The sequence below is a fragment of the Sorex araneus genome, chromosome 9 (assembly GCF_027595985.1).
Source record: "Sorex araneus isolate mSorAra2 chromosome 9, mSorAra2.pri, whole genome shotgun sequence".
Classification (NCBI taxonomy): domain Eukaryota; kingdom Metazoa; phylum Chordata; class Mammalia; order Eulipotyphla; family Soricidae; genus Sorex; species Sorex araneus.
In genome coordinates, this window is record NC_073310.1 from 16,985,665 (window position 1) to 16,997,971 (window position 12,307).

Below are 12,307 nucleotides of genomic sequence, written 5' to 3' on the forward strand. Positions count from 1 at the left end.
TGGCGAGGAGTAAGGTCCATTCGTGTCTGATTATAAGTCAGAGCCCTCTCTACACCAAGGATATCTGCACCGCACCTCCAGCTCCCAGGCACAGGTCTTTCATTCAAGCATTCTGCTTCTAACAACACCCCCCTCCCCCGTCTCCCCACAGCTGGGGCCACAGTGCAGCTCTTGCCTTGTACAAGGCCAACCCAGGTTTGATCCCCACATCCCATATGGCCCCCTGAGCCTCACCAGGAGTGATTCCTGAGCAGTCAGGAGTAAGCCCTGAGTATCGCTGGGTGTGGCCTAAACCCCCCCCACCAAAAATAAATACCCCACAATAAACAAAATATAAACTATCTCTGGAGCTTTCCCCATGAAACTGGCAAGTAACAGGAATCCGGGAGAGTGGCATAAGGGAGACTTCACTCTGTCTTCTTTTATCTTCTAATTTTGAACCAAGTCAGTATCAAGTATTTAAAGGTAATTGTGAAAGAGAAAGCAGGAAGCTTTCTTTGGGGCGGGAGAGGGGGCTGTAGGGCTGGGGCCACATTCTGCTGCCTTCAGGAGTGACCTCAGGTGGTGCTCGGGGGATCCTATGGGGTGCCGGCCACATGCAAGGCAGGGTCTTATCTCCGGTGCCATCTCTCTGGTCCCCAGAGCAGTATGCTTTTGACTCTTGGCTGCTCACACACAACCAAGTAGTCTCACGCCTCCCCTCAGGTACTGCAGCCCCAGAGGAAATGGGGTCAGAGGTCCACCCGCAGACCTGCTGGCCCAGGACAGAGGGCAGGGGTCCCAAGCTGCCAGTTTCCTTTGTGACCGCTGGCCTGCGCCAGCCAGCTTGGCTCAGCTCACCCGGGTACTTTCGAGCCGGCTCGCAGCTCACCCGGGTGACCTCAGGCCTGCTCGCAGCTCACCCGGGTGACCTCAGGCCCGCCTGCGGCTCACCTGGGTGCTCTCATCATGGAAGCCCTCAAGGAAGCTCTCCAGCAGCTCATCCGCATTGTCGATGCGCTCCGCGTACTCGCCCACGATCCAGATCATGGCAGCCCGGGCCTCGGGCTCGTCCAGGGAGTCCAGGTTCTCACACAGGGTGGCGATCACGCTCTCGTACCTGGAGACAGGGCACAGCTGGCTGGGGAGCGCGGAGGAAGCTGGCTGGCCCAGAAGGGGCCTGGTGGGGGCTGGGGAGTGGGGCAAGAGGAACCAAGAGCTGCCCCATGGGACGGTGAGAAAGAGCAGAGGATGGGGAAGTGCCGTTTCTGTTATTTAGTGTAAGAAGAGGGTGAGAGCGACCAGGGATTTCTCTAGGACTCTAACGGTGGCAGAGAAGGCTGGGTGTGGCGAGGGGCTGGCACATACTTATTCGGGTACTTGCGGAAGATGTCCTTGATGACCACGATGGCTTCCTGGACCACGTAGTTGACCTTGGTCTGGATAAGGTCGAGCAGCGTGCTCACACAGCGCTCTGCAGATTGCTGTGCGGGAAGAGGAGCACGTGGCTGAGGCCCTGTGCCCCCTGCCTAGGCACTGGCAGCCGTGTCTCGATCATATCCACACACATGGAGAGAGAGAACCCTCCCCTCTGAGGGCAGGGCCCCAGGAAAGTGAAGGAGATGGAGAAGGCCAGAGGCAGCGCATGAGAGCACAGGGCGTCTGTGGGGCAGTCACCCCTCTCGGGGCAGAAAATCTGAAACTTCCTCTTTACTCTATTTTTTTTTGGCTTTTTAGGTCACACCTGGCGATGCTCAGGGTATCATATGGCTTGCAAGGGATCAAACAAGGGTTAGTCACGGGCAAAGCAAAAGCCCTACCTGCTGTACTATCGCTCCTGCCCTCCTCTTTTACCAAATTGGCTCCTGGGAACCAAAAACACCTCAAAACGCTCGCCAGGTCCTGGTGAGCGGGCCTGCTGTGGGTCATGGGGAAATGCTTCAAGGGGCTGAACCAGGGGGATCAGCTGTCCCAGGATCTGCAAGCCCCCAGTGGGTCTGCTTAAGGAGAGTCGAGGGGCTGGAGCAATAGCACAGCAGGTAGGGCGTTTGCCTTGCATGCGGCTGACCTGGGTTCGAATCCCAGCATCCCATATGGTCCCCTGAGCACTGCCAGTAGTAATTCCTGAGTGAAGAGCCAGAAGCAACCCCTGTGCATCGCCAGGTGTGACCCAAAAAGGGAAAAAAAAAAAAAGAGAGTCGAGCTCATTGGCTAAGCAACATATCTGTAGACAGAGCAGAGGGAGAAAATGCCGGGACGCAGGGTCTGGAGGGCTAGAACCTCGGAAAGAGGCATATATAATAGAACCAAGCGGCCTGGCCAAAGAGAGCAGAGCCCCTGGGCCAGAACTCAGTAAAAAGAAACGCTGGTACCTTGGGGTGCTGGCGGAACCCCGCAGACTTTCCTGGACTACCAGCAGCAGGTAAGTCATGTTAGAACAGACTGGTTCCCTGAGCCCAGCTCTCCTTCCCTGTCCCCTACCCAAGGCAGTCCCAGAGCCTCACCTCCACCTTGATGGCACAGCGGCCGATGGCTCGCACAGCCTTGCGTACGAAGTCCACATCCACCTCTGTCGCATACTCCTTCAGCTCTGCCAACACCTGGCAGCCAAGCAGAGAAGACAGAGTCAGGCTGACAGTGATCTGCCTCAAATCCCGAGCACAGCATATGGTCCTCTTAGCACTACCACAGTGTTCACCCACCAAAAATACATACATACACACACATATATCTACATATATATTTATACACACATATATATTTATATATCCCCCAAATAATAGTTAATATTTGCAAAGTGCCTGCTTATGCTTTAATTTTATTTTTCTGTTGGGCCATACTTAGCACACTTGGGGACCATGTAGTGCCGGGGATCAAACACAGGTCCCCCTCATGAACAGCATGTGGTTAGTCCACTGAGCCGTCCCTCCGTTTGTTCGCAGAGCGCTTGTTCATAGAGCTCCATACTAAACTCTCTTCCCTGTGAGCAGTGAAGCCTGGCATTGGAAGAGCCGCCATCCAAATGCCAAAGCCTGTGCCCCCAGCTACTGACCTGGGCGATGTTGGCCTGCGAGGCCAGACGGATCATGATGTCCAGCTTCTCCAGCTTCACGTAGATGGGGTCATTGTACTTCACAAAGAAGACCTTCATCTCATGCTTCAAGATCTCCGGCCTGGGGGCGAGACAGGGTGGCCCCAAGAACAGGACGTCAGGCCTAAGCTGTGTGAGAAAATTCGTCCCTGTCCCACCTCTGGGACCTGAGATAAGCAGGACACCTGGTACATGGTCATTGCCTTGACTGCCTGTTGCTTGGCAGAGGGCCTGCTGACTGGCCTGTGCGTCCAAGTGCATCCCAGAATGGCAGAGGGGAAGAGCAAAGTGGGGAGGGCCCCCTCCCATCCCTTCTTGGCAGAAATTCAGGTGCTGAGCCTCAAAGGAGCTTCCCCGGGTGTGGGAGGGAGTGAGCTTCGTGCGACCCCTAGCCCCACTAGAGGAGGAAGCCTGTGTGTGGGCTCCTCCAGGCCCGCCCCTGCCCATCTGTCTCTCTTCATCTGACCACAGTGATAATTCATCTCAATGAAAAACAATGAACTCCCAGGCTCAGTGAATACTATGGTGTGTGCTGAAGGGAAAGGGGATGAGGTGGAAAAATTGATAGAGGGGTTTTCTGGGCGGTGGGATGGCACTGGGACTCTGGTGGGTGTGAGGTGTCTGACACACACGGGACTCTAAAGCTATCCCCCTGGAAACTGTGCCTAATGCTGGGCTCCAACGCTAAACCAATGAATAAGAACCCAATAGTACCGTGGTCCCGGGGGCTAATTCAGTGGCTTGGAGCACCTGTTTGCGAGCATAAGACTGAAAATGAATTGAATAAGAATATCAATCCTGCGGAAGGTGCTGTGTGCCGGTATGGGCCGGGAGGCTTAATTTCAGAGCCCAGCAGCTGTGCTGTGATTCCCTCATTTGACTTTCTGACCACACCACCTGAGACAGATATGTGAGAGCTATGGCCAGGAAGTGTGACCCCTGCAAGCACCACAGTGACACAACCTCCAGTTGTATCCTCTAGACACAAGCTCAAGCGCAAGAGTGGAAGGAGCACAATCTCCAGGGAGCACTGAGATGAGGCAGGTGAGGCATCATCTGACCCGATGAGAAGCATTATTAAGGGTGACATGACAACCAGGTACATGTGAACCCCATTCCCCACCCATGTCAGCATCATGCAATGGCCATGACAAGGGGAAGTGGGAGAATAAATTAATGAAAACACACACACACATACACACACACACACACAAACCCTGGAGCCAAGGAGGCTGCAAAGCACACAAAGTATTTGCCTTACACGCAGTCAACACACACTAACAAACAAACAAACAAACAAACAAAAAAAACCAACGAAAAACACCAAACAGAGCCAGGGATGTGGCTCAAGTCTCAGCGCACATGTTTTGCATGGGTGACACCCTGTATTCAATTTCTGTCACTGTGTGACCCCTGAGCACTGTGTGGTCCCTGCAATAGCAATATAAAATAGATCAAATAATAAGAAACTTTAGCTGTAAGAACAACTACAGGCGGATTCCCAGGAACCAATCCTTCCAGTGAATCTCTGAAGGTGGAGGTGCTCCCAGGATCCCTGACACGGATTCCTCTGGAACGCAGTTGCCAAGAGTCATGACTGATGCCTGCCTCCATCCTCGCCACACAAAGGGCTGTGAGAATGGAGCACAGGTGTCACCACGCCTCCTGCATCAGGCACCATCCATCTCCTTCTTATGTTCCTTTAAAAAAAAATTAGAAGTGCCGAGGTATCCAACCCAGGGCTCACACATGGCTGTCCAGTGCTCTACTGCTGAGCCCCCATACCCGGACCCCCACCTCATTCTTCTTAGATGAGAGGGGACAGGCCTTCCCCAGATCAACTATCAACCCCCCAGAGAGGTGGGTGCCATGAGACACTCCCCACCTCCACTATCCTGCTATACCTTTCTGGAACTGAAGGAAGATACCACTTGGCTGAGAGCTGCCTTTGCCATACTGGGGCTATCTTGCTCTTCAGAGATTAGCCAGGCTAAGAACAGCACCCAGGGGGTGGGGGTGCAGAGGTGGCTGGAGGGAACTGGGGACACTGGTGGCAGGAAATATATACTGGGGAAGAGATGGATGTTGGAACATTGTATGGCTGAAAGCCAATCATGAACAACTTTGTAACTGTGTGTCTCATGGAGACTCAATAATAAATAAATCAATACAATTAATTAAAAAAAAAAACTAGCACCCGGAGTCCCCCAGCTCATCAGGATGTCCATGTCACCTCTCCTCACCAAATGCTGTGATGCCCTAGTCTCTGCCTTGGAAATATTTCCCACATTTATCTCCCAAACCTTGACACATTGCCCAATTCCTATTATTTCTGGGCCCCCCGAGAACCCGAATGACACCCCAATAAGGAGTGCCTGGTGTCTTTGAGGAGACAATGTCAGCAGGAAGCCCTTGTTCTCCAAGAGCCCCTGATCCCAACAATCGGGCTACACTCATACAGCAAGACTCGTGCCTGTTAGCTGCTGAGCAAGCCGGCTGGCCACAGGGCAGGAGCAGAAACAGAGTCCCACCACAAGAGCTGCAGGGCTCCCTCACTGATCATCCCTAAGAGTCCTGCCTGTCCTGGGCCCCTCGGGCCAGCTGCTGCTGTTTTTCAGTGAGATGATGCCCTGCACGCGTTGACTGTTGTAGTCATGGCCCTGGCGGAGGGGAACGGGCTGCACCGAGATCTGGCTTTCTGGCTTTGTTCCTGTTTCTGGCTATTCCCAGCAGTGTGCAGTACTAGGGACTGAACCTGGGCTTCTGGCTCTTTGAGCTCACACACACACACACACACACACACACACACACACACACACACACACACACACACACACACACACCACCTGTGCTTCTGACTCTCTGAGCTGTCACACACACATACACACACACACACCACACACACACACCACACAGAGTAATCCAATATTCACACACATACACTGGCATGCATGCATGAATCATACTGTTCACACACTCATGCATGCATACACACATATGCATGTACAAGCCATCACACAACACACACACACCACACACACACACACACACACACACACACACACACACACACACCCCACAGAGTAATCCACTATTCACACACATACACTGGCATGCATGCATGAATCATACTGTTCACACAATCATGCATGCACACATACATATGCATGTACAAGCCATCCCCTGTCCACACACACAGGTATGAGTAGTCCACTGTTCATGGTTCAGATGTACCATGCTAGGGGTGGAGGCAAGAGTGCAGTGAGCACCTGCCTTGCACACAGCAGACAGGGATTCAATCCCTGGCATCACATATGGTCCCCTGAGCACACCAGGAGTAATTTCTGAGCACAGAACCAGACTAAGTGCTGAGCACAGCTAGGTGTGGCTCCCAAAACAATTTATTTTAAAGGAGAAGCACTAAGCTAGCCTTTCTCCAAGGCTAAGCCAGGATTTCTCTACCCCATCACTATTGACATCTTGCCTGTGTAATCTTTGGGGGGAAGGGGGCACCCTGTCCACTGTAGGATGTAAAGCAGCGTGTACCCCTTAGCATCAGTTAAACCCCCTCAGTTGTATACACCAAGAGCGTTATGTCTGAGGATGAGATAATGCCAAATGTCCCTGGGGAGACAAAGCTACAACCTGCTACAAAATCCTGGATGATGTCCTCTGTCTACCTGAGAGGAGACAGGTCAGTTTCCCTGGGATTCGTCCCCAGCAGTAGTCTGGTCCTTCCTGTGTACCACACAGGCAACCTGGCTGCCATCGTCCCGGTACCTTTTCTGAACGATGAGGTTGATGTTGCGCAGGGCCACATACTGCAGCTCAGGCTCAGCCGAGAGCAGAGTGACCAGGGGTGGGGCCAGCTTCTTGAGCAGCGTGCTGTAGTAGTCCAGGTCCTTGGACAGCATCTCCATGAACTTCATCAGCACCTTGACAGCTGACAGCACCACAGCAGAGTTGGCGTGAGAGAGTCTGGGGGTGACACGCTCGCAGATGCTGGGGTCCAACCCAAGGCAGCAAACAGGAGGAAGAGACAGAGGGAAACATCCCGTTTTTGGCTATCAAGATGATACGTCTTGGGGCCAGAGTCTTAGTGCATTGGGTAAGCTTTTCGCCTTGCACGCGGCTGACCCAGGTTCAATCCCTGGCATCCCATATGGTCCCCTGAAAACCGCTAGGAGTGATCCCTGAGCGCAGAGCCAGAAGTAATCCTTGAGAGGTTTGGCTCTCCCCCTGAAAAAGAAAAGCCCTAAAACCAAAACCAAAAAAACCAGAAACAAAAAGCACATCTTTTTGCCTTTTGTTTATTTAGGGGCACACTTGGTGGTATTCAGGCTTACTCCAGGCTCTGTGCTCGGGAGTGGCCTGGCTCAGGGAACCATACAAGGTGGCAGGATTTGAACCTGGATCAGTCACATGCAAAAAAAAAGTGCCTTAACCCCAGCACTATCTCACTGGCCCTTGATGTTAAATCCTTTATATGAAGATAACCAAGATCCTGGTCCTTCTTCCTGCTAACCAACCCCCAGCAAGCTAAACCCGTTCTCAGCCTCAGTTTCCTCATCTAGAAAATGAAGACAGCAATGCCAGCTTCAAAGGGCTGCTGAGGGCTTCAAGAAGATAATGCAGGTGAAGCACTGGGCAAAGCACCTGGCATGTAGTTCATCATTCCTGTCAGCTCCCTCCCTTCCCTTGCTGCCCGGGCGTCAAAGGGGCAAGCTAGCAGAGTGGTGAGGACAGAGTCAGGGAAGCCCCTCTAAGCTGCCACTTCCTTACTGTGAAGAGGGGACCAAGCTGGGTCTGCCGGGACTGCCCTCAAAACTTTCTAAGGGTGGGAAGCATCTGGCAGAGTCCAGACCGGTGAAAACCCAAAAAACGGGGGCTCTGCTGCCGCCCACCGCCTTTCTCAAAGCCCTAGGTCAAGTCTGGATTCTGTTCTGCACCCTCAGTATGCAGTTAGCGGGCTGCCTGAGGCATGCCCTGAGAGCCTGGCTCTAGCCTCCCCCATGTTGGAGGGTGACCTGTGGGGGCAAGGCTGTGGGTAGAGGCTCTGTGAAGGCCTGTGGCCTAGCTCAGGGCTGGAGGACGGTGGCCTGCTCTGGCCAATCCGCTTACCTCTGCGCCTCGCGATCATCCTTGGGGGTGTAGTTGGCCAGGCAGTCCAGGATGAAGATCTGGCCCCACTCGGTACACTCGTTCAGGGCTGTCAGCAGCTTGTTGATGGACTGTGGGTTCAGGTCGAGCAGGTTGCTGCTGGGGTGAGACTCGGCAATCTCTGAGAGGGCGGCCACTGCGTTTGCCACCACCTGGCAGAGAGGGTAGAAGGGGAAGAGGCTGGGGAGAGGGAGGGAGGGAGGGTTGCCGCTTACAAGTCGGGGGCTAATGATGTTGGCTGGTCAGAAGCCAAATACCAGGGCTGGAGTAATAGTACAGCGGGTAAAGTGTTTGCCTTGCACACAGCCGACCTGGGTTCAATTCCCGGCATCCCGTATGGTCCCCGAGCCACACCAGGAGTAATTCCTGCGTGCAGAGCCAGAAGTAATCCCTAAGCACAAGAGGGTTTGTTTTGTTCAAGAACCAAACAAACAAAAAAAAAAAAAAAGAAAAAAAGAAAAAAACAGGGCTGGAACAATAGCACAGCGGGTAGGGCATTTGCCTTGCATGCAGCCAACCCGGGTTCGATTCCCAGCATCCCATATGGTCACCTGAGCACCGCCAGGCATAATTCCTGAGTACATGAGCCAGGAGTAACCCCTGTGCATCGCTGGGTGTGACCCAAAAAGAAAAAAAAAAGAAAAAAGGAACATGGGACCCAATGGGCAGATGTGGAGTGCTGAGACGTGCCTAGCACCGACCCTACTGACCCTACTGTAAACTGGAACTAAAGTCTAAAAGACCATGGAGCCAGAGTGATGGCACAGCAGGTAGGATGCTAGCCTTGCATGCTGCCGACCCAGGTTTATCCATGGCACCCATATGGTTCCCTGAGATGGCCAGGAATGATTCCTGAGCATAGAGCCAGGAGTAAGCCCTTCACACCCAAGGTGTAGTCCCCAAACAAACAAAAAAGGGTAAGCCATTAGAGAAAAGGAAAAAGCAAAACAAAAACAACTCTCTAATGCAAAAGCCTCCCCATCCCTATCTACCTGGCACATGGCCCCATCTATCTCTGGGGCTGGTCAACTGTGCTTCTCAGGGCAAGAAGAGTCTGCCAGAACCCCTTGGGGTTGCTAGGAAGACCCGGGGCCTAGAGCACACAGGGGCCTGCCAGGTAAATCTGAGCCTTCAACGCATCTCCCCAGAGTAGCTGTTCTGGAATGTTCTCACGGGGTCCAACTTTTCCCTAACCAAGCAATGTTCTGGTGGGCATACTGGCCCTCCCTGCACTGGCCACTCAGTCCCTGAGCGTGAGCAGTGTTTCTGTAGGGCAGAGGAGGACTGCTGGGTCATTTTAGGGGGGGTTTGGTGGAAGTGTCAAAAAGATCACCTCAGAGAGCTCTTGGGAGGTCTTGTAGCCCAAGAATTGAATTTAGAGCCTCATGTGTGCAAGGCATGTGCTCATGCCCTTGGATTTATCACCCTTGCCTGAGGTCACAGCTGATGCTGGTGCTCGAGACAGAATCCGGGGCTCTTGCTTAAAGAGCAGCATTAAATCTTTACTTGGGGGCGGGGGCAGCCACACCTGGGAGTACTCAGCAGTTACTCCTGGGCCTGGACTCAGGAATTATTCCTGGCAGGCTGAGGGACCATATGGGGCTCCAGAAACCGAACCTAGGGCAGCTGCCCTCCCTACTCTACTATCATTTCGACCCCAGCAGCATTCATATTTTAAAATTTTTATTCATTTTTTTGGGGGGGTTATCTCTGAGCCCCTACATTTCATTTTAAATAGATCCTGCCCAAGAGACAGAACAGGAGGTCAAAAGCCCTGCACACAGACAAGCTGGGTTCAAATTCCAGGCACATTTGGTCCCCGCCACCCCCGCAGCATGAGAACATCAGGAATCACTCCTGAGCACAGAGCCAGGAGTAGCCCCTGAGCAGTGCCAGGTGTGGCCCAAATCCTAATAACCAAATAAATTCTACTGAATTGCCCTCTAAGCTGCTGCCAGTGCCAGGCAGAGGCGATCAGCTCTCACCCGGCCACCTTCCGGATGCCCTGATTTCCAGGCTTTGCTGTTTCAAGGGTGACTTTCTACATCCTTGCAGTGTGGGGAAAGGGACAAGTACCTCACAAATGAAGCTTCTTTCTCAGCAAGAAGGCTACTAGGGGAAGAAGGGCAATTGCCTGGGTGCCCCCGACTCCCCAGTGTGCCAGGTCACAGTAGGCACACGATTGTCACGGTTTAACAACTTAAGAGCACCCCTCCCAGCCACAGAGCATGAGCGTACTGCTGAGGAGCAGAGGGGGTTCGCTCTGGAAGGTCTGGCAGCTGCCCCAAGGTTGCGCAGCTCGTTAGAGGGGGAACCGGGTCCAGCTCACATCACAGACAGTGCCCACAGTACGACAGCAGGAGCGTGGAGTGCGTCCAGCAGAGGATCAGGCCAACATCCCAGACGAATGAGGGGGTAGTCCCGAGGGCGGCGGCAGCTTACCATGGGGTTCGAGTCAGAGATGAGATCTTTCAGGGTGTCCAGAAAGCCCTGGTCCTCCACCAGCTGGGCATTGATATCATGGAGTTTCGCCACACACACAGCCGCGGTCTTGCGCACATAGGGGTCCTCGTCCTTGAGGCACTTCCGAAGGGGCTCACACAGGTACTCGGTGATCTTGTCCACACGGATGCAGCCCATGGTCCGCACAGCCAGGGCCCGGATCAGAGGGTTGGGATCCTCACAGTCCTGAGAGGAACCAACCATGGGCCTGGGGCGGGGGCAGCAGAGCCATCTGTGGCTTCTGCTTCTCCCTGGCTGGGGCCTGGAGTCTGGAGCCCTGCTAGGCTGAGCAACTTCGGCGACTGCGGGGGAATTTGCTGCCGCTGCAGCCAACACCACCGAAGGTAAGTGGTTGAGGGCACCTTGCCTGGTTTTGTCGCCGAAGGGCATAGCAGTCCTTGAACACAGCCTCATTTTCCAAGTGAGGGCCCTGAGGCTCTTTCTGGTAGATCAGGAATTTACCCAGTCACAGAGCAGAGTCTCAATCCCAAACTACATCCACCCACAGCCTTCAATTTTTTTCCCACTGGGCCACAGAAACTCTCATGTGTGCATGCTGCAGCACGGACAGGGCTGGGACCTAGAATTCTAGTATTATGAGGACATAACGGGACCCAAGAGATGGTAGAGAGGTTAAGACACTTGCCTTGCATGCAGCCTACCCTGTTTGAATCTCTGGCACCGAATATGGTGCCCTAGGCACTGCCAGGGGTCAATCCTGAATACAGAGCCAGGAACAGCCCTAAGCATGGTTGGGTGTGGCCCCTGAACCCAAAAATAAGCAAATAAAAGCACAGTGCTGTCAACTCAATCTGTGCTCAATCTGGAGCACAGAAAATGCAGAGACTATAAGAGAATAGAAGCTCACAGATGCTTGTGGAATCCTGCCCTGGCAGAGAACAGGGCAAAGGTTACCCCTGGGGCATGAGGGGATCTATTCATGGTCTTCATGCCACCACCTCTAATGTATGTTAGCAGGGTCTGGAGAATCTGTTTTTCTGATTTGGGGGGGCTAGGGGAGGGGAGAAGGTCACAGCCAGCACTGCTCAGGACTAATTCATGAGTCTGAGCTCAGGATCACTCCTAGTGGGTTCAGGGGGCCATATGGAATGCTGGGGTCAAAACTGGGTGGGTTGCGTGTAAGGCTTTATGTGATGTGGCTTCACGTAATATGGCTCTGGCTCCTGACATCTGGTTTTCTGGAGAGAGGAGGTGTTAGGGCTGGGAAGAAGTCTGAGTGTCTTCCTAGGACCCCGCTGTAGGAGACAGAGCGAAGCCCCAGTGGGGGCCTGCCCAGCCCTCCTCACACCCAGCCCCTGGGCACCTTCACGAAGGTGTTGACAGCCATGATGGCCATGTCAGGCTGGCTCTTGGCGTAGTTCATCAAGTACAGATAGACCAGTTTCTTCAGTTCCAAGTTGTCTGTCTGCATACAGTTCACCACATCTGGGAAGAGGGCACTGGAAGGACAAAACAGTATCAGTATAGAGAAGGGCAAGAAAGGTAGAGGCAGCAGGGAGGAAGTTTGAGGGTGGGAGGGAAGGAAATGTGACATCCGAGTAAAGAAGGTCTCAA

The 12,307-nt window shown here is 53.4% G+C and overlaps 1 protein-coding gene across 3 annotated transcripts in view; it reads right to left on the reverse strand.

Annotated features, from left to right (window-relative positions):
• AP1B1 (adaptor related protein complex 1 subunit beta 1) overlaps positions 1-12,307 on the reverse strand; it is a 61,171-nt gene that overhangs the window by 14,200 nt on the left and 34,664 nt on the right. For all 3 annotated transcript variants that reach the window (XM_004615523.2, XM_012934284.2, XM_055146889.1), the window contains 8 exons: positions 12,057-12,192; positions 10,673-10,918; positions 8,192-8,382; positions 6,851-7,072; positions 3,032-3,152; positions 2,484-2,579; positions 1,348-1,463; positions 934-1,099 (listed from right to left, as the gene is read on the reverse strand). In XM_004615523.2, the coding sequence (XP_004615580.1) occupies positions 934-1,099; positions 1,348-1,463; positions 2,484-2,579; positions 3,032-3,152; positions 6,851-7,072; positions 8,192-8,382; positions 10,673-10,918; positions 12,057-12,192 (1,294 nt within the window). The remainder of the gene's footprint in view (positions 1-933; positions 1,100-1,347; positions 1,464-2,483; positions 2,580-3,031; positions 3,153-6,850; positions 7,073-8,191; positions 8,383-10,672; positions 10,919-12,056; positions 12,193-12,307) is intronic.